The 21,402-nt window shown below is 49.0% G+C and overlaps 1 protein-coding gene across 1 annotated transcript; it reads right to left on the bottom strand.

The window, feature by feature from the left end:
• Nucleotides 1-18,241: 18,241 nt before the first annotated feature.
• PDYN (prodynorphin) lies at nt 18,242-20,765 on the bottom strand. Its single transcript, XM_066626558.1, has 2 exons — nt 20,634-20,765; nt 18,242-18,913 (listed from the first exon to the last, which is right to left on the bottom strand). The coding sequence occupies exons 1-2, from the start codon at nt 20,763-20,765 to the stop codon at nt 18,242-18,244; spliced, it is 804 nt and encodes a 267-aa protein (XP_066482655.1).
• Nucleotides 20,766-21,402: the final 637 nt, after the last annotated feature.

Raw genomic sequence — 21,402 nt, 5'->3', positions numbered from 1 at the left:
TGGGTTCTGAGCTATCTGTGACAGATCAGGAGAGAGATCTTGGGGTGGTGGTGGACAGGTCGATGAAAGTGTCGACCCAATGTGCGGCGGCAGTGAAGAAGGCCAATTCTATGCTTGGGATCATTAGAAAGGGTATTGAGAACAAAACGGCTAGTATTATAATGCCGTTGTACAAATCTATGGTAAGGCCACACCTGGAGTATTGTGTCCAGTTCTGGTCGCCGCATCTCAAAAAAGACATAGTGGAAATGGAAAAGGTGCAAAAGAGAGCGACTAAGATGATTACGGGGCTGGGGCACCTTCCTTATGAGGAAAGGCTACGGCGTTTGGGCCTCTTCAGCCTAGAAAAGAGACGCTTGAGGGGGGACATGATTGAGACATACAAAATTATGCAGGGAATGGACAGAGTGGATAGGGAGATGCTCTTTACACTCTCACATAATACCAGAACCAGGGGACATCCACTAAAATTGAGTGTTGGGCGGGTTAGGACAGACAAAAGAAAATATTTCTTTACTCAGCGTGTGGTCGGTCTGTGGAACTCCTTGCCACAGGATGTGGTGCTGGCGTCTACCCTAGACGCCTTTAAAAGGGGATTGGACAAGTTTCTGGAGGAAAAATCCATTATGGGGTACAAGCCATGATGTGTATGCGCAACCTCCTGATTTTAGGAATGGGTTAAGTCAGAATGCCAGATGTAGGGGAGGGCACCAGGATGAGGTCTCTTGTTATCTGGTGTGCTCCCTGGGGCATTTGGTGGGCCGCTGTGAGATACAGGAAGCTGGACTAGATGGGCCTATGGCCTGATCCAGTGGGGCTGTTCTTATGTTCTTATGTTCTAAGTGTGTGACCGGGCATCAGAATTTTAGCTGCGCTTAAGGTCTGCTTATCCCTTGGGCAGGCTTACCTGACCCTCTCTGACCCCCATGCACCACACTGGGTACAAGCACACCCTGGCTTTTGCTGCACTGAAATAGGCACAGCAAAAGCCGGCCAGGACTTGGGGAGGCAGAGTCTCCCCCTTGGCTTCCATCGCACACCACCTGTGACCACCACAGTCTGCACCATTCCAGAAGCAGCACTGACGGGAGGCCGTGCCATTCTCCCCCATTCCTTGTCCAGCACCTTCTGCTAGGAGGCTGTTCATGTCGTGGCCTCCACCCAAACGTTCTGGGAGCAGATTCAGACTGGACCATATTATAGAGGACTGTACGCAATTGCGGTGTGTTACTGGCATTGCTTTTGAAAACATGGGCAGCATGCGCAGCAGGTGGGACACACGCACAATCACATTCAGAGTTCCGACTTAGCAGTGAATGACATATCCATTAATTAGCAAGTGGACGCGCAGGATGGAAGCGCACAAAGGGTTGTTTTCCGTGCCCCAAAATTTATAAAGGCGGATTCACCAGGAGTCTCACCAGCACCACTCACTCACTCTTGGAAATTCAGCTTCCAGGAAAGAATGATTGACAGCTTGGCTGACCTGAAGCTGCTCATGCTGGAAGCTGGGAATGCAGACCCACACACCAGATATGAGGACCAGCCCATGAAGGATTCCATCTGGAAGTGAAGGGCAGGGGCTAAGAGGGTAATTTGTACCCGGGCCCAGGGTCAAAAGGGAGGGCCCAGGAGCCAAAGGAGGGGGCCCAGAAATTACCTGGGATCTGACATTTTCCAATCTACTCAGACTTGTTGCCTGCACAGGATGCTGGGGACACAGCCACAACTGGGGATGCTGGGGACACTACTGATGCCACATGGGTGGGTAGACCTGGGCTCCAACGACTTTTCCAGCTGTCTCCACCCTCCCCCCACCCTGTTTTGCCCCTCCCTGCCCCCATTCTGCTTGCCCATCACCACTCTCTCCTGCTCTGTTTCACATTTCCCCCTTTGCAAAGGGGCCCAAAAGAAACTTTGTACCGCCCCTCCAGATAAAATTCCGCTCAGAGGCCCTGGTGAAGGGTTCTAGTATAGCCTGCCGATGTGAACCATCTTGAGTCTGTAAGACTCTCACAACATGTTGTGAGAGACAGTGAGATAAGGCAGTATACAAATGCTGTTGTTGTTAATACTAATACTAATACTACTACTACTAATAATGTACTCTTAACTCTGGATGGGGGAACCTGCCACCTACAGTCATACACAACTGAACCCTCAAGCAAGCAGTTGGAAGGTGGGAAGAAGAGGAGAGGGGAGGAGCGCATGCCTTAGGAGCTGAGAGACGTGGCCATGGCAGCCAAACTGGGGACCTCTCCTCTAGGACCACGCCGTCAATCCCAACACTGAACTATCTATTCACTGAAAGGCAATGGATAGCCCACCTTTCCAGACCAGACCAGAAAGCTGAATCCCTGCCTAAGGAGCCCATGGGCTGCAGAAGATGTCCACATAGAAGCAGGGCAGAAACTATGCTGGACAGTGACATAGCTAGAGGGGGTGCAAAGCACTCAGTTTGGCAGGGAACCTCACTGTGGCGTGCAAGCGGCCTCTCCCCCTCCCCTTCAGAGCCATTCCAGGCAGTGGAGCAAAATGGAAGCATAGGCAGAGCGCATGGGTTGAGAGTGCTTGAGCACCTCACACGGCGGCGGGGCTTTTTGAAGGACTCTGGTGGGGAGGCTCTGCCTCACCTGCCTCCTCGCCCACCACACATTCCCAGTACACATCGCCCACCACTCAATTCTTCAGGCAGCTCACTTCCACTGCTGTTTACGGCTTCCTTTTGGTTTCTGACAAGCCCCTTAAATTCTCCTCCTGCCTTAAGTAACTACTGCTGCCATTTGAATACCTGTAGGTGGACCGTCTTGTTGTTTTAGGTGAGAATTTTCAGGCATGCAAACTGGGGAAGCAGGAGGACTGCTATACTGACTGGGGATGTCATCATCATCCCTGCCTCTAGCACAGCAGTGTGTTGTCTTTTCCTAGACCAGGGGTGCCCAAACCTCGGCCCTGGGGTCACTTGCAGCCCTCGAGGCCTCTCAGTGTAGCACGCAGGGAGCTCCCAGTCTCCAATGAGCCTCTGGCCCTCCAGAGATTTGCTGGAGCCCGCACTGGCCCGACGCAACTGCTCTCAGCGTGAGGGCAACTGTTTGACCTCTTGCATGAGCTGTGGAATGAGGGTTCCCTCCACTGCTTACTGTTTCACATCTGTGATGTAGTAGTGGCAGAAAAGGAAAGGCTAGCCTTGCTTTGTGCCTTTTATAGGCCTTGAGGTATTGCAAGACCTTCAGTCATTCATATAAGTTCACCTTTAATATATTCATTTATGTAAACTTAAGTAAATTTATTCAAATTTTAAAAGTAAATTCTTTTTTCCCCGGCCCCCGACACAGTGTCAGAAAGACAACGTGGCCCTCCTGCCAAAAACTTTGGACACCCCTGTCCTAGAGGAATGGGGTGATTGGAGGACTGTCTGCCAGGTTTCCCACAAAAAGCAGCTCACCCCAGTGAAGCTGTTCTCAAGGAGTAAGTTTGGCAGGCTGACAGAGGTGCTCTGAGAGCTGAGAATCTAGTCCGTAGAAATAAAAGTTTTCATTTTTCAATCATTCTGTTTGCAGTCAATATTCCCACCACTAGGCGGAGCTCGTGCACTAACTATGACAAAGGGGGGAACAGGAGAGAGTACAGACCCCCCACCTCCTTGTAGGCATGGTATCCCCAGCCACCAAGTCCTATTACTTACACACTGATTATGTGACAGCTCTGGACTGGTTCCCCCTCACTGAGATCCACACCTCCTTTAAGCTCCATTTAGAGACCCTAAAGCAAAGTTTTCTCTTGTCCTTGCCTCTTCAAGGACTTGCAAGAAGCATGCCATTTCTCAGGCAGTATCCACAAGCAAGGCAAAGCGGCAATGGCCTTTTCTTTCCGTTGTCCCTTCCAGGTATGCTGCCTCTGGATATGGAGGCTCTACATCACTGCTGTGACTAATAACCAGTGAGTAACTCTCCTCTCTGAATGTGCCTACTCCCTGCTGAAAGCACTTAACTAGTGCTGTCACAGCCGTATCTAGGGTGGAGCCTGAGGGGCACCTGCTCTGGGCACTGTGCCAAGAGGTCACCCTGCCCCAGTGCCCACAGGGGAAGGAAAGCGGACCACAAGCCACCAGCATCTCCTTTGTAACTAGGGTGGAGTCTAGCAGTTGTCCCCATTACTTTTCTTTTTCTATGCCCAGATCTCTCTCTCAACTGCATTTCAACAACAGGGATGCACAGTATTTCCCCAAACCTTCAGAGGGCTCAAAACACTTCACATGCGTGGTCTCAGGAGGTCAATACACTGGTGTGCTCCCTGAGGCGTTTGGTGGGCCGCTGTGAGATACAGGAAGCTGGACTAGATGGGCCTATGGCCTGCTCCAGTGGGGCTGTTCTTATGTTCTTAAACTACAATTCCCAGAATGCCTTGCAGGTCTCTTGTTATCTGGTGTGCTCCCTGAGGCGTTTGGTGGGCCGCTGTGAGATACAGGAAGCTGGACTAGATGGGCCTATGGCCTGATCCAGTGGGGCTGTTCTTATGTTCTTAAACTACAATTCCCAGGAGGCCTTGCAGGTCTCTTGTTATCTGGTATGCTCCCTGGGGCATTTGGTGGGCCGCTGTGAGATACAGGAAGCTGGACTAGATGGGCCTATGGCCTCATCCAGTGGGGCTGTTCTTATGTTAAGCCCTCATTACACCCAAGGAGGCTCTCCTTACACCAGCTCTCTCAGGTGTAAGCTCTCCTTACACCAGCTCTCTCCTCTGGTGTAAGCATACAGGGCAGCTGCACTGCTTTTCCATGGACTAGGATGTGGTGGTTCTGCCTCACCTGCCACACATGTCCCGGTATGGCACAATGGCCTCTCTGGTCTTCGCCTCTTGTGATGTCACTTCTGGCTGCCAGGAGAACCTTCTGTTTCTAGGCCTAAGGAAACTCTAGTGACTAATTGTTACTCTGCCAGTGGCAGAGGAAGAAGGACAGACAATTGGTTACTCCAGACAGTTGCCCTAGAAACAGAGCTGCAGAACCAAAAGAGTTTTTCAGCTCTTTTCAACCACTTTGCTCCAAACTCCTGTGGTACACCTGTGGACCTTTTGCGGCACACTGGTTGAAAACTGCTGCAATAGACAGAGCCTGTTCCCAGTGGAGCCGCCATCATTCTGGCAGGGTAATTCCCCATCCCTGCCACCAGAGGGCCAAAGGGGACATTGCCTTGCCTGTGTGTGCTGGTAGGAAGCCTCCTCGACCCAGGACTTAAAAGAGAAACCCCCTGGACAGCATTCCAGTGGGGCTAGCAGAAGTCCCTACTGCAGCCTGCTCAGTGGGGAACTTAACTGTATTTTGTCAGGTGTTGGTTCTGTTTTAAATCTGTCAGTGCTTTATATGTTCCTGGCTCAGCATTCCATCCATACGTGTAGGGTGCTGTAGTGTGTCTTGAATGCTTCCGAACCTGTTCCCAAGTGTTTCTTGCTTGGTGATTTTTCACTATTCCCAGTTACGTGCACTGTGTCTTTCTCGTCTAGATGTACAACTAGGACAGTGATTTTAAACTGGTGTGCCGCGGCACATTGGCGTGCTGCAAAAGGTCTTCAAGTGTGCTGCTTGAGTTTGGAGCACAGCGGTTGAAAAGAGCTGAAAAACTCTGTTTCTAGGGCAACTGTCTGCAGCAGGGGTGCCCAAACCCTGGCCCTGGGGCCACATGCGGCCCTCGAGACCTCTCAATGCAGCCCTCAGGGAGCCCTCAGTCTCCATTGAGCCTCTGGCCCTCCGGAGATTTGTTGGAGCCTGCACTGGCCCGACGCAACTGCTCTCAGCGTAAGGGTGACTGTTTGACCTCTTGCGTAAGCTGTGGGATGAGGGCTTCCTCCACTGCTTGCTGTTTCACGTCTGTGATGCAGTAGCAGAAGCAAAGGAAAGGCCGGCCTTGCTTTGTGCAAGGCCTTTTATAGGCCTTGAGCTATTGCAAGACCGTCATGCATTCATATAAGTTCATCTTTAATATGTTTATTTACGTAAACTTATGTAAACTTATTTAAATTTTAAATGTAAATTAATTCTTTTTTTCCCTGGCCTCTGACACAGTGTCAGAGAGATGATGTGGCCCTCCTGCAAAAAACTTTGGACACCCCTGGTCTGCAGTAATGAGTGGTCTGTCCCTGGTGATACATCTATGAGCACTTCCACCACCCACTTCTGCGTTCTAATGAATTCTGAACTCCATCCACTTTCCCACACTTACAAAAAAATGCTACAGTCTTTCACACATTGAGTGTGTGGTTTGCTGCCACTAAATGGGGTTAACCACTCAGGGTCCAATCCTATCCATTTTTCCAGTGCCAGTGCAGCCATACCCATGGGGCATGCACTGCATCCTGTGGTGGGGAGACAGTCCCAGAGGCCTCCTCAAGGCTCCTCGAGGCTGCATTGAGGCTGCACCGCTGCTGGAAAGTTGGATAGTATTGGGCCCTCAGTTGAATTGTGTTGTTTTTTTTTAAAAAGGAGTGAACCATTGAATGGATATCTATTGATGGCCAGAAGTCATGAGAGCTAAATAGGACCTTCATCGTTGGAAGCAAGATGCCTCTGGAGGCCTTTGGTAGACCACTGCTGGGCTCAGGGCAGTTGCTCTCATCCAGCGGGGCTCATCTGATGCTTTTAATAGTGGTATGGAACATTCAGCGGTTCCCAACCCTCCATAACCTGTCCAAATCGCCCCACTCCCTGCTTCACTTTTCAAGGCATGGGAGCCCACCACCTTCTGCACCAAGTGGTTTCTAAACATTCTCCACTGGCAGCTCCCTTGACCTACTGGGTCATTGGCCATGGCTGCCCATTAGGGCTACAATCTTATACATTGTATAGGGTGGTGGGTTTTTCCATGAGGATTTTGCAGCTCCCCTGACTGGTCTGCAGTGCATCACACTGTAGGAACCACTTTCCGACCCCCATTCTCAAAGAGGAAATCTACGAGTTCCAGCTCCATCCAAGTCTGCCATTGGCTCATTCCACCTTGTTGGTGCTCCAGCTGCTGCAAATTAAAATTCAGCGGTCACCATAGCAACTGTTTGTTGTTTGCACGCTGTTGTTTCTAAGGTTATCAGGGGAGGGGAGGGAGGAATCCTTCCCCAGTAGGAGGCTGACCTTGAGGCAAGCTTCTGTGTGCAGGTGGGTATCAAAAATAACTTCCAATGCATAGTAACCATAACTACGGACCGCAAGCCGCTGCATTCGGACCCTCACTCTCGAGGGATGGGGCTGACCTCCCCTAACAGAGGACCTCCCCCAGAAGAGGCAGGTAGAGAATGGAAATACTTGCTTCTTTTTCCGTTCTCTTTGCTGCAGTGATATAGCCAGCCTCCTGTTAGGTGGGTCCCTAGCTTGTGGTGGGGGCTGTTCACTGCCCTGCTAGCTGCAACCACCAAGCCCAGCTTGTCCTAACCCTACACCACACCAGCCATAACTTCTGCTGCCCCTCTTAAGTAGGGTTGCCAACTGATCAGAAAAATTAACCTGACCTGCTCATGCTCTTAGGGCACAATCCTAACTAACTTTCCAGCACTGGCCTAGCCTCAATGCAGCCCCAAAGTAAGGTAACAAACATGCCCTTAACTTGAGGAGGCCCCCTTGACTGCCTCCCCACTGCAGGATGCAGGCGCACCACACTGCCACAGCTATGTCAGTGCTGGAAAGTTGATTAGAATTGTGCCCTTGACCACAAAAGAGTTGCAGAAGTCAGCAGGCAAAGCTTTCAATGGCATAGAAATTCACACTAGAACCTGCTAATGTCTGTGTGGCTGTTAAAGGCAGAGAAGCAAGTGCTGCTTAAGTAAGCTGGCAACCCAAACCTGACCAATTCACTCTTGCTGCAGCTACAACTGTTAGAACACTCCAATGGTGTTCTAACGGCCTTTTCCCTGGTGATCATGTAATGTGTGTCCTGAAATACTGAGGTACATGAAGCACTGTCTGAATGAGAGACAAATTACCATGATTCTTTTATTTATATTCGCTACTGACTCCTCTTCACATATACTGTGCAAGTTTTTAGATGGTGAACATATGAGAGTCATAGCAGGTGCATCTTAGAATAAGAGAGGCTGCCTTTTAAAGGGGATTGGACAAGTTTCTGGAGGAAAAATCCATTACGGGTTACACGCCATGATGTGTATGTGCAACCTCCTGATTTTAGAAATGGGCTATGTCAGAATGGCAGATGCAAGGGAGGGCACCAGAATGAGGTCTCTTGTTATCAGGTGTGCTCCCTGGGGCATTTGGTGGGCCGCTGTGAGATACAGGAAGCTGGACTAGATGGGCCTATGGCCTGATCCAGTGGGGTTGTTCTTATGTTCTCATTTCAGAGGCATACCTAGGAAAGACACTGGAGATCTCCTGCCCATCAAAGGAGATGGAGAGTACTGGGCCAGATGGACTAGTGACGTCACAGCTCCAGGTGCTCATGGAAGAGCATTCCATCTGAAGTGTGAAAGGGAATGCCTCTTTTAAGATGGCTCTGGCTGCCTGTGTCTGGGGTTAGTTGAGCTACGCAAATCCACTGCTTAATTAATCAGGGCACTTTCTGAAACATGAAATGGTTTTCTATCCATTTATGTAACAGATTAATTGACTGAAGTTTCCGCCCTCGCATTAAAGTGCCATCCTAATACCTAACCTCATTACTGCTGAGCCAGTGGAGGATTTGAAAGACTTCATGGAACTTGGATTTGAGCCTTGTTAATCTATAAAGCAAACTTCCATGCAAGAATCCATTCTACCCTTCGCTGTTGTAGTGGCGCACTCGTCTTCCCCCAGAGATAAATGCACTTAACGCACTGTGTGATGTCCCAGTTCTTGCAGCTGGGGAATGATGACGCATGGGGCGAGGGGGGAGGTTAAGTGGCTTGCTCAGGTTATTGTGGGGTGAAATTCATTCCCATGGAGATGTCTCAGGGGCATAAAAGGGCCTGCGTAGGCCAGCCTTTTGCAGAGTGTGAGTTTTACATGCAGTGAGTCAGTGGCAGGGTTGGGAACAGAAGCTGGAGAGCCCCCTCCCACCCAGCTCTCTGTCCATGCATTGCTCATCCTCCCTACTCCTGTTCGGGAGAAATCCCTTCCTTTCTCTTGCCAGGCTGAGCTGGTCCTTTTCCAAGAAAGGAAGTGGGGGGTCCCCCTCTGGCTTGCCAAGCGGTACTTTTTCCAGGAGCTTTTGGAACACTAGTTAATACAAATTCTTTTCTGGTTCTGTTTTAAAAAAAACAAACCCAAACGCCTTGAAACAGGGAGGCCCTTGGGCCTCCAGGGGTCCAAATAGCTCTGGGGTAGCTTGGAGCTGCCAAGCTGTAAGGAAGCTTTTGGGATGCATCAGGTGCAAACACTCCCCAATCCCGTCTGCGGACTGCACTGCCAGAACTCTTGTCCCGGCAGCACAAGGCACATTCTGGCAGCACAAAAGCCAGGCCGCTGCGCCAACCATGAGCAGAACTGCTTGCATGGCAGCATGTTCCCTAGCGGCAGTATATTGCCGTGGGGAGTTGGCAGTGGGTGGAGAGGGGGAGGATCAGGTTAAGAATTTGGGTTGTCAGGGGCAGGTAGGGGGCACGTATTGGCAGCAGTGGCACAGATATGCCCTCTGCCCAGTCTTGCCACACCCTCTTGGGTCCACTGGAACTTGTGCCAGCCAAAGAGCTGGTGCAGATCCAAGTAGACCCATTGTGGGCCATGGCATGGGAGAACAGGCAAGTATAACTTTCTTTTACTTACCTCTTTGTCATGCCAGCCCCAGCCAGCCCACAGGACGCAACAGAAGTGGGACCAGCACTGCTGGACCTTGCAGGCCATTATAGACAACAATGTTTGTGTGCACAGCAGGGCCTCTGAGAAGAATTTTATCACTGGGTGCAAAGCTTCTTTTGAGCCCCTTCCCAAAGTGGGAGGGGGTGAAACAGAGTGGGGGTGGCAATGAGGGTGGGCAGAATGGGGGCACAACTGGCAGGGGGAAAGTGGCAACAGCTGGAATAGTCTTTGGAGCCCTGGTCTACCTGTCTTCCCAATGCAGAGCTCAGGTCTACCTGCCTGCCCAGTGCTGGCAGTTAGATACAGTAGTACAGAGAACCAAACACACTCTTAAGTCTCTCTAAAGTTTTCCAAATACAGAAAATCATTGCAGGATGAGTATCATTGTATTTAGGCTCACACGAGAATGGAGAGTGTCCTGTATACCCCAAAACCGACTCCTGCAGCAGCTGCAGTCGTGCAGCTGGGTCGCTGAGCAACTCTCCACTCCTTCCTGGTAAGCAGATCCACAAGCCAAAGAGCAACTGTAGCAGGTCAGTTTCCTCCCAGATGTGACACTGTTAAGGAATATATGCATTCCTTGTGGCAGTACTTGCTGCCATGTGCACACATTAATGTCCCCAGCATCCCGCGTCGACAGTGAGTCTGGATGAGATTGGAAAATGGAAGATCCTAGGAAACTTCTGGGCCCCCTTTCTGACTCTGGGCCTGGGTACAAATGACCCCCTTTACCCCTCTCTCCTAGGCCCAAATTCTTACCCTGATCCTGCAACCAAAATCCTAGAACAGGCACTGAGGCCCCTCAGTCACCAGGGTGTCCAAGTCCTTCGCTTGTTCTCAGGGGATACACAACAGCTGATCTGTGCTCATGTCTTTTATTTGTCATAGAGAAGAGGGACAACAGGGAAAACTGACCTGGTTGCTGGGCACACTTTATTCACCCTGGAAAACTAAGTGCAAAAACTACCAGGCAGAATCCAAAACAACCAGTACACATAAGAATGTCACAAGGGACTTGGAGAGGTGGGGTCAGTGCTGAGCCAAGCAGTGCATCCGCCCAAATTCTACCATTGCCGTCAGTGGCGTAGCTATAGGGGTTCAAAGTTTTGCAGGGAGCCTCATTGTAGCATCCCTACAGGATAGTAAGGATACTACAGGGTACTACAGGATAGTAAGAGGTCCCTCCCTCTCCCCTTCGGAGCCATTTGGGGGGGGGGAGCAAAACAGGCATATGCTCTCTCTGCCTGGAATGGCTCTGAAGGGACCCTTTGCATGCGGCAGTCGGCTCCCTGCAAAACTTAGTGCTTTGCACCCCCACTAGCAGCAACAGATTCAAACTCATTTTTATTTTCCAATTCGGTCCATCCCTGATCCTGCAGGTATACAGTTACATTGATTTTCTCCTGAATTTAAATTTTTTTCAGCGTTTCCAGTGATGGGTGCTATTGGCTTTAAGGATGTTGGGGGGTGCAGAACACAATGTAAAAGTTTTGCATTTATAACAGGTCAATAGTTGTTGTGGTCTTAAAATGAATGAACAAGAATGAGGATTTTGGATACTCAGCCTATACCTTTAAAATCTCTAAGTGAAATCTGAAGAATATTTAACATTCAAAATGCAAATCAAGGCCTTGTGCTGAATTTGTGTGAAGTTTTGTTCAAGTCCTCTTGCAGAACCTGTTTCTCTCAGGCCACCCAATGAAACAGATTGGCAGTAGGTTCAGGACAGGCAGAAAAAAAACAGTGGTACTTCACACAACACATTCTCTTTGTATGGAATTTGCAACCATAAAATTTGGTGGTGGATCCTGGCTTAGAGTTGGCTTTAATTCTACAAGAATTAGGCCTCAATCCTATCCATGCTTTCAGGGGAGTCTCACTTAACACAATGGGACTTACTTCTGAGTAGACATGCCTAGGATAGTGCAGTTAGACACACTGGAGAAGGGGTCTATCCACAACTATCAGCAAAGATAGCTAAATGGAACCTCCATATCCTGAGGCACTGTACCTTTGAATACTGAATCCTGGGGATAAACAACAAGGGAAAGCGATAGTTCTTATACCCTGCTTAGGAGTTCCCTGCAACTGTCTGTCTGGTTACTGTTGAAAATGGAATACAGTGCTAGTTTAGATGGACTCTAGCAGGCCTCTTGTTCAGTAACTTCATCTGTCTTCAAGTCAGTGACCAACTGTCAATGAAGCCAAAGAAATGTATGCAGAAGTGGGACCTGATTTCATGGGAATGATTCTGCATCTTTAAATTGGTAGCTGAGAAGGCACCCGGGTTTGGGGATCTGGTGTGGGATTTTTCCTAAGAATCAGCCTTATTTGTTGTGGGTCCTGATTGATGCTGGACTGGGGGTTTCTAGCAGGGACTAACTGGAGCCGAGCATCTTTGCCACAGCTGAAGGCAGCAGCAGGCTGACTGCCGTATGGCCATGTGCACAAAAGGTATGAGCTAACGGAGGGAAACAAGGTTTATAGATGGAAGCTTTGCAGGCTCCCTAGCCATCAGCTGCTTGGAAGGCAGCAACAGGCCACAAACTGGAAAAGAGGAGTGCTCCTGTGCATGTTCAGCAACTGAGATTATGCCAATTTACCCATTCAGCAGCAACGGGTAACAGACAGCAACACCTGCAGCAATCACAGGGACCAATTCACATCATTTCCTAAACTAATCATCTCAAGCTGTAGGAGGAGACCTTCTGAGTGTTGAAAAACAGATTGGGGAGAGGCAGTTCTCTTGCTTCTTGACCTTCCACAGGTGGGCTGTGACTTAAAGTGATTTCACAAGAGTTGTCTTTTTTTTAAAAAAGAGAGAACTTAAAAAGCAAAAAGATGGAGGGGGGGGAAGAGAGTTCTGTTCTATGCATTTCTATACTTGTTTTACAGCCATGACTCCCACTGTAGAGGTCTGGGGAATCTTGGACTGCAAACCTTATGCAGGACTCGGTCCCACTGAAATCAATGGGACTTCTGAGTAGACATACCTAGGCTAAACTGTTCACTTAGTATAGGTACATACACCACACAGAGTTCTTTAGGGAGAAGAAGTGATGGTTAAGCTAGTGTGTCTGCAGTCTAGATATGGCTTGGCAAAGACAGAGAGGGACAAAAATGTTGATAAAAATTGGTTTTCATTGTTTCAGGCTGTCCTGAAAAGGTTAACAGCTACCATTCTAGCAACTTCTCCTAAACATGAATGTGCTTGCAAAAAAAAAAATTAGGATTTCTAATTGACTGACTTGATTGACTTTCCAAAAGTCAATAAGGTGGGTATACTGAGTGGGTATACTGAAATTGGCAAGTTGCCTTAATGTTTGCCAGTAAGACTTAGGCCCAAATCCTAAGCAACTTTCCAGCTCTGACATAGCTCTGGCAATGAGGCATGTACTGCATCCTGCAGCTGGGGGGCAGTCACAGAGGCCATGTCAAGGAAAGGGAATATTTGTTCCCTTACCTCGGAGTCACATTGTCCTTACCTCATTATGACTAATTGTTGGGAAGTTGGTTAGGATTGTGCCCTTAATCATTTTGTGTTTTAAAGGTTGTTCAAATGAAATTTCAGAGTCAAAAATTCAGACTGGACAGTATTTACATGTAATTTCAGGAGCAGGCCAGAATTTTGAGTTTGGGCTGGAGTGGGTACCAGTAGTTTGTTGTCCAGACCAAGACCTGCTTTAACAATGTAACAGTGCGTTCTGTTCCTCAGACCATTTCCTGGAGATGGAGATTTGAAATAAAATTTCTGTCTGGAAATGAACATATGATGCTCACTCATACCTGTCAGTTCTCACAATGCATCAGTCAACAGCTGCTGAAAAGCATGGGTGAACTGGGCCTCAGTCTTGCTTTCACTTTGACCTAGAATGTTTGATGTGCAACAATGAATTTTACCCAGCCATATCTGAGACATGAGAATGGCTGTAGGCAAAAGTTCAGAGCATGAAGCCTGAGAAACAAAAGAAGAGCATCCAGGTAAATCTAGGAAGCCCACCAGGCGGGCTCGAAGGCAAGGGCATTCTTCTGCTACTGCTTCCTACCAACTGGTCTTCCAAGGAATACTGTCCCTGCACATGGAAGTTCCATTTAGCCATCATGACTAATACCCATTGGCAGAACTATCCCCTGGATTTATAGAATTATAGAATCATATAGTTGAGAGGGGTCTAATAGGTCATCTAGTCCAACCCCCTGCTTGTAGCAGGAAGTCCTCCGAGACCATCTCCAACAGATGCTTGTCTAAACAAGTGCCTTGTCGAAACCTTCTTTAAAACTCAGGTAATGGCCATTGCTATATCTTGTGGCAACAAATTCCATAATTTAAGTATGCACTGTATGAAGAAATCCTATCTTTTATTGGTCCTGACTCAAGTCCTAATAAATCTCATAGGAGTACCTTGAGCCCTAATATTATGGGAGGGGATGTCAAAAGAATTGAGCTGCAATAGGTTCCAGCTTCTCTGCAGCGGCGTAGCTAGAGGGGGTGCAAAGTCATTGTGGTGTGCAATCAGCCCCTTCCCTTTGGAGCCATTCCAGGAGGTTGGCACAAAATGGAAGTGTACGCCCAGAAGGCATATGCTTCCATTTTGCACCCACTACCTGAAATAGCTCCATAGGGGAGAGAGAGGGGCCACTTGCATGCTGCGATGAGGCTCCCTGCAAAAGTTGGTGCTTTGCACTCTCTCTAGCTACACCACTGCTTCTCTGAAATCCCATATGAATCAATTCCAAACCTGCTCCTACATCTGCAGAATGTGGTTGACCTGCTACAGGTCACCTGCACCTTCCAGCTCAAAAGTTTGTGCCATCTTATCATTCTATCAGTGCATGAAAAGAGAGGCTGGACTGTTAGATCTTCTCATACATTCTGCTGTGGCAAACCCAGGTGGTCTGCTGCAGGTATGCTTGGCAAGGAGCTACATCCAGTCTTGACCCCCTAGTTTATGTATCTGCAGGCTACACATATCTGCAAATGCAAATTTGCTCCTACTAATTATCAATAATTTGCATTTTCAAAAGTACACTTAAAACATCTTTGGTGTACACTTTGGGGGGAAAAAATGTGTAACTCTTCCCTTGAAAGGACTGTGGCAGGGAGAATAAAATTCCAAGGTAGTTGTGGGGGAAGCAAACCCATGTTGGTCTGTGGAACTCCTTGCCACAGGATGTGGTGATGGCGTCTAGCCTGAACGCCTTTAAAAGGGGATTGGACAAGTTTCTGGAGGAAAAATCCATTACGGGGTACAAGCCATGATGTGTATGCACAACCTCCTGATTTTAGAAATGGGCTATGTCAGAATGCCAGATGCAAGGGAGGGTACCAGGATGAGGTCTCTTGTTATCTGGTGTGCTCCCTGGGGCATTTGGTGGGCCGCTGTGAGATACGGGAAGCTGGACTAGATGGGCCTATGGCCTGATCCAGTGGGGCTGTTCTTATGTTCTTATGTTATGCACTGAGGGCATGCACAGAAACCAAAAACTTTTATCAGGCTAACTTGGTAGATGTGCTAGTGTGTACAAGGTAAATGTCCAAGTTACACCACATTCATTATCAGGTTGTGTCCGAAGGCAGATTCTTCTCAGCTCTGTGCTGGACAGAATTTACTGCAACCACACAGGTATTTTTCATCAGATCTGAGAAAGGATAATAAGCTAATAAGAAAACCGAGTTCCTCCCTTCAGATATGCACATCCCTCAAACATGCAGAGGGGATTAAACTGCCCCTGCAGATTTTATGGGAAAAGATCTAAGCCTGAAAGGCTCCTGATAAATGGCAGCTAGACGGCTATTTCACCACTTCCTTAATGTGGCCTGATCCAGTGGGGCTGTTCTTATGTTCTTATGTTATGCACTGAGGGCATGCACAGAAACCAAAAACTTTTATCAGGCTAACTTGGTAGCTGTGCTAGTGTGTACAAGGTAAATGTCCAAGTTACACCACATTCATTTTCAGGTTGTGTCCGAAGGCAGATTCTTCTCAGCTCTGTGCTGGACAGAATTTACTGCAACCACACAGGTATTTTTCATCAGATCTGAGAAAGGATAATAAGCTAATAAGAAAACCGAGTTCCTCCCTTCAGATATGCACATCCCTCAAACATGCAGAGGGGATTAAACTGCCCCTGCAGATTTTATGGGAAAAGATCTAAGCCTGAAAGGCTCCTGATAAATGGCAGCTAGACGGCTATTTCACCACTTCCTTAATGTGCCTTATTTTCCTTTCCGCAAAGGGTCAGAGCTGTAATTTAGCTTGAATAAAAGCAAACTGTGTGTGATGCCCTTCTGGCAAGAGACTCCATTATGGGGGGTGGCTGAAAGCACTAACTGGGAGGGCCTGAAGAGTTGGTGATGGAATAACAATGGGGGGGGCCAAAGCTGAGCTGGGAAAGGTGGCTTGAATAGGGAGGTGGTGAGGCTTTGTGCTTCCCCTTTGTTAGGCTTTGCATCCTGTGATGAAAAAAATTTCATCGGCTGAGGGTAGCACCTGTGACCTCCTCACTAGAGTGTCCACCTCTGCTAAGAGAGCTCATTTAGCCTGGAAATGAGAAAAATGGTTGAACTGCAGAGGTGCCTATTCTGGAGTCGATTTCCCAGAAGAACCATGGAAAGAAAGAGCCCAAACAGCTCAAGTCCTGATCCCACAAAACCGATCCACCTGGAAGAGATCACTGCAACCACAAACTTAAGAAGAACCTTGCTGGATCATCGGATCAAATAGCCGCCTGGTCCAGTCTCCGGCTTCCTTCAGTGGCCAAGCAGATGCCCAAGAGAAGCCTAGAAGCCAGGCTGGATGGCGACAGTTTTTATCCTGTTCCCAATGAGCTCCTCAGCAACTGGTGTTCAACTGCCTCTAACATGCAAGTGCCACAGAGCTATCTTGGCTACATTGCTAGAACTCTCCTCCAGAAACTTCCGTAGTCCTTTTCGAAAGCCATTTAAGACAGAGGCCATTGCTACTTCCGCACTGCGGTGTTTATCCAGGACTCACAGAACTGGCTTGGTACATCTTTGGATGTGGGTGGAGATAAAGTATTAATTCCCATCCAGGGCAACTAGTTCTTCCACAGGGCTAGTTGCACCCAAGTGGAACTGGAAGGAGGTCATCCTTACCCAAGTATATTATGACCACCTTGTGCTTTCTGTGGTGGTGCCTCATTTATGGCCCAGGAGGGCAAGCTTGCCACATTTACTTTTTTCCGGACAGCTAAGAGGGGGTGGAAAAAGGGTGTCCAAACTAGAATAGAAATACAGCTCAAGTTCCCCCTAGTGGACTAGCCTACTAGCAGTGGTCAACAAAACTTTGTGCAAAACTAGAAGTATATCCATTTATCAACTAGGTCCTGTGATGGCAGCCAGACCTAAGTCTCTGTATGGGAGCTTCTTGAATGTTTTGAAGGACATAAGACTCAGGGCTTGGTGAAGGTGATTCTTTCATTAAGGGGAGGGTGTGTGTGTGTGTGTGTGTGTGTGTGAGAGAGAGAGAGAGAGAGAGAGAGAGAGAGAGAGAAGCAGATTAGCCAGAAGTTGGGATGCAAGGTTATCTGGGAAGCCGATATGAGGTACCAGAACTACTGCCCAGTGGGAATGTGCATGATGTTTACCTTCACTGATGTTCTACTTGTACTGTATATTTGTCAATAATGTGCTATAAACCTCTGGTGGAAACCACAGCCAAGTGGCAGCACCACCCCTGGACTCTATCACAGCTTGGAGGAAGTGAGGGGCATGCAACCATCGTTGGATCCTTCCAAGGCTGTTTTCTAGACTTGTGGTCAAGTCTTTATGAAACAGGAGAACTGACCAGCCTCCGACTGAGCAGTGGAAGCAGCAGTAGCTGGACTAATGAAGTATTAACTGTGGATCCAGGATATTAATTTTTTTTTATTTCTGACCTGGCTCCTGTGCACTTTGCAGCTGCATGTCAAGGGGGCATCAGCTCTGCAGATGAAACCTTCCACTAGCTGCTTGAAGACCCAGCCAACCCTTGGTCCCAAGTGCAGCCCTTGTGGACACATCGCCCTCCAGCAAACAAGCATTTATTTGCTTTGGAGGCACTCGCCCTTTCAAGTCCAGTTGCTCTTACTATACACAAGTTGCAGTCTGCTGTGGAGTAGAAGGCCTGTATGGCCTTCACAACCCAGCGGCAGAAGGACAAGGGTGAGCACAGCTGCATGTACTGCCAAGAGAACTATTTTGGCCATGCCTGAAAGAGCTACTGCCTGCATCCAGCCTATGGAAATACTTCTGCCTCCAGCAGACAGTTTCATGGTGGGGCATCTCAGGTCCTGGACCCTAAGTCTATAGCAATCCCATGACCTCAATCCATCCCCTTCTCTTACAGAGCTACAGGTAGGGCCTGCACAGCTTGGCTGAGCACTGGGCGTAGGAGTACGGGGTGGGTGTGATCCAGACAGTTCATAGTTGGAAACGTTCTGGCCGGAGAAAAACCACCTGGTTTTTTCTCTCTACATGTCAGAGACCTCCCCTGAATAGGCGCTGGGCCCTTCCTCAGACCGTGTTGTCACCTTGAACTGGCGCCGCAGGAAGCCCCCGTAGCGCTTCTGATTGTCCCACTTGAGCTTGGGGCGAATCCTGCGCATGAAGCCTCCGTAGCGTTTGTGCAAGTCCTCCAGGCCTTGCCCGTCGTCCTCAGCAGCCGCTACTTCTGAGCCTCTCTTGGGGTATTTTCGGAGGAAGCCCCCATAGCGTTTCATCTCATCCTTGAGAGGCTCCAAGTCTGAGCCTTCCTCTATGTCACCGAGATCTCCAGTCCCCAGAGTTGCTGGGTAATCCTCATCTGTCCCCAGCTCTGAGGCGGCTCTCTCCCCGATCTTGCGGAAGAATCCGCCATACTTCTTGCTCATGCCACCCTTGGCGTGGGAGTTCTCATGAAACAAAGAAAAAATCTTGTTCTTGTCCAGTTTCTTCATGAAGCCGCCATAGCGCTTGGTCAGCCCGGCATGCAGTTCCCAGGGGCTGAGGTTCTCCTCCGTGTCAGCCTTTTCCTCTTCATCAGCCCGGGATAGTCTCTTGGATTCCCCCTCCATCAGGAAGGGGGTGAAGACAGACAGGACCCTCTTGCACTTCTCCCACTCTGCATTGGACAGCAAGGCTCCCTGGCACTCCAGAGAACAGATCTGCAAGAAAGCAAGACAGAGAACACCCTTCATCCCAGATGGTATCTCCCAGCTGCCCTATCATCTTCTGCCAGAATTGAAAAAGAACTGGAGAGACCAGCAGGAGGCCTGCTTAGCCCAGTCTGCATATCCAGTTGACGGCAAGAGACATTCAGGCACAAGGTGGCCGGGGAGGGGGCAGGGGGGCCCTGGACTGGAGGCTTTTTCAAAAACATTTTCATGGCAAATGAGGGTTATGTTTATTTTAATCCCAACAGTCTTGCAAAATTGGATATGCCTGATCAAAGCATTTAGAGATTTGTGGTGCATGGAACCAGTAGCATAGCCGGGGGGGGCCAAACAGTGAGCACCTGTGCATGGCCGTCACTGCCCCAATTGCTCTGAAGGGGAGTGGAAGGGGCCACTTACACAGCACATTGTAGCGACTGCAATATTTACTGGTCTGGCCCCCCCTCCAGCTATGCTACTGCAAGAAACACAAATTCATAGTAGTGAATTCCATAACTCCTGCCTGATTTATTAAATGACAAGGAATAAAACCAACCCAGTCTCTTCTTGTGGAAGGATGAAAGCATTCTGGTTCTCAGAGATGACCAGGAAGTAACACAAAGGAAGGGGGGTTCCTGTGAGGGGCAGTTTGTGCCCCCTTCTAAATCTCTGCTTGTCTGATCTTCATTCTACACGCTGTCAGAAGTGCGATCATTTGTTTTCATTTGAAAACAGTTATACCCCCTCTTTCTTGTCTATAAGGCAACCCGGGGCAGCTGACAGTGAGGACAGAATATGACCATCAAAACTAATTAAAACATTACAAAAGCAAACACATGTACACAAATTGAAACAATAAGGGCATCATAATAGAAGAATTTTGTTTTCCTGTTTCTCAGAGGGGATGAGAAAGCAAGAGAGAAATGGAAAAGGGTTGTCTATGATGGGATAGCCAGGCTGTCCCTCGGATAGGGAGAATTGGGGTGATTGCCCTGGATTGGAGGAATCTCACAATTTAACATCACAATTTTGAACAGCCTGCTGTGGAGCTGGGGGGCATCTGGTGGTTAGAAATGGACAACCAGGAGCAAGCTAATGCCTGTCGTCGTCCCCCACAGCTGCAGCCAAGGTGGCCACCATGCTACCACCATCACCAGTAAGCGTTGTGGGAGGGAAGAAAGCCATGAAGGCCCCTTGGACACAGTGTACTTTAAAAAGGGCCACTGTTAACTTCTCCTTGGACATCATTCATAATTGTATCAGATTGAGTAAAATGGTACCCTGGCCTCTGAGCGGCCCACTTGGAGGCAGGCTGTGCAGCATGGCCTTTCCCAGTTTGAAGAGACACTTGGCCAACAGTCTGAGGCAAAGAAGGAAGGCCCATAGCCAGGGAGACAGACCAGGGACAGACTGCACTTGCTCCCGGTGTGGAAGGGATTGTCACTCCCGAATCGGCCTTTTCAGCCACACTAGACGCTGTTCCAGAACCACCATTCAGAGCTGATAGCAGAGTCTTTCGAGACTGAAGGTTGCCAACAACTGAGTAAAATGGTGTTAGATGGGGGTCCCCACTTCCCATGCACACAGGAGAGACTGGTGTGAGCTAGGTCACAATTTGGTTGACCAATAGCACCCCAGATCTGATAAGGACCCATGCTGCATCCCTAGCTGTGGGATTTTGTTCACTCAGGTAGACAGGGAGAGTCAGCCCTTGATGAGCTGCATCACTTACTAAGGGGTTAATGGGCTTCTCCAGGTCCTGGCCGTGAAGAGCACAGGTGGAACACTGGATGGCACAGTCTGCAGAGGCTGCAGTAGCCAAACTGAGGCACAGAGCCAATCTCAGAAGAAGTTGCCACTCCATTCTTCCCACAGGCACCTGAAAAGATGGGAAGAGAGGTGAGCGGATGACAGGGGTTCATCATCAGATATCAAAGAAGGCAGTGGTGGAATACAGTCCCTAAACCCATCTGATAGCCAGGATCACCTCCCTCACCTCCCGTCCACAACCAGAAGTTGAGTTTGAAAGGGAGCTCTCCACAGAGGAGAAGGTAGACTCTGAAACAAGGCCTGGCAGTTCAGAACTTGAAAGGGAAAAGAAGGTATCAACGTGGCCAATGACCCCAGGCTGCACCCTCTTTTTAAGGCTCTCACAGTAGAAAGCAAAAAATGCAGTTAGAGCCTATTCCAGGGATGTACAGTGGGTGGGGAGGCAGGTGAGGAGGCTCTCCCCATCCACCGTATGTCCCTAGCCTATTCCTGAGAAACAGTGCACAGCAGCAACTGTTACCCTGCACATGCTCGGAAGCTAAGCAGGGTCAGGCCTGGTTAGTACTTGGATGGGAGACCGCCTGGGAATACCGGGTGCTGTAGGCTTATAACATAGTCTTTCGAGACTGAAGGTTGCCAACCATGTAAGCCAGACTCAGTGGCATAGCTGGAGGGTGTGGAGCGCTCAGGCCGACAGAGAGCCTCAGCGAGGCAGGCAAGCGGCCCCTCCC

Source organism: Tiliqua scincoides, chromosome 4, assembly GCF_035046505.1.
Source record: "Tiliqua scincoides isolate rTilSci1 chromosome 4, rTilSci1.hap2, whole genome shotgun sequence".
In the NCBI taxonomy this organism is placed as follows: Eukaryota; Metazoa; Chordata; class Lepidosauria; order Squamata; family Scincidae; genus Tiliqua; species Tiliqua scincoides.
Note: the sequence above shows the minus strand (reverse complement) of the source record. Positions and strands in the feature narration are given on the sequence as shown.

What these genes read in the sequence shown, in the direction of transcription:
- PDYN (XM_066626558.1), bottom strand. Translation starts at nt 20,765, where the DNA reads ATGGAGTGGCAACTTCTTCTGAGATTGGCTCTGTGCCTCAGTTTGGCT. An exon ending in AGAAGCCCATTAACCCCTTA is followed by an intron (nt 18,914 to 20,633) that starts GTAAGTGATGCA and finishes GCTTTCTTGCAG; the next exon opens with ATCTGTTCTCTGGAGTGCCA.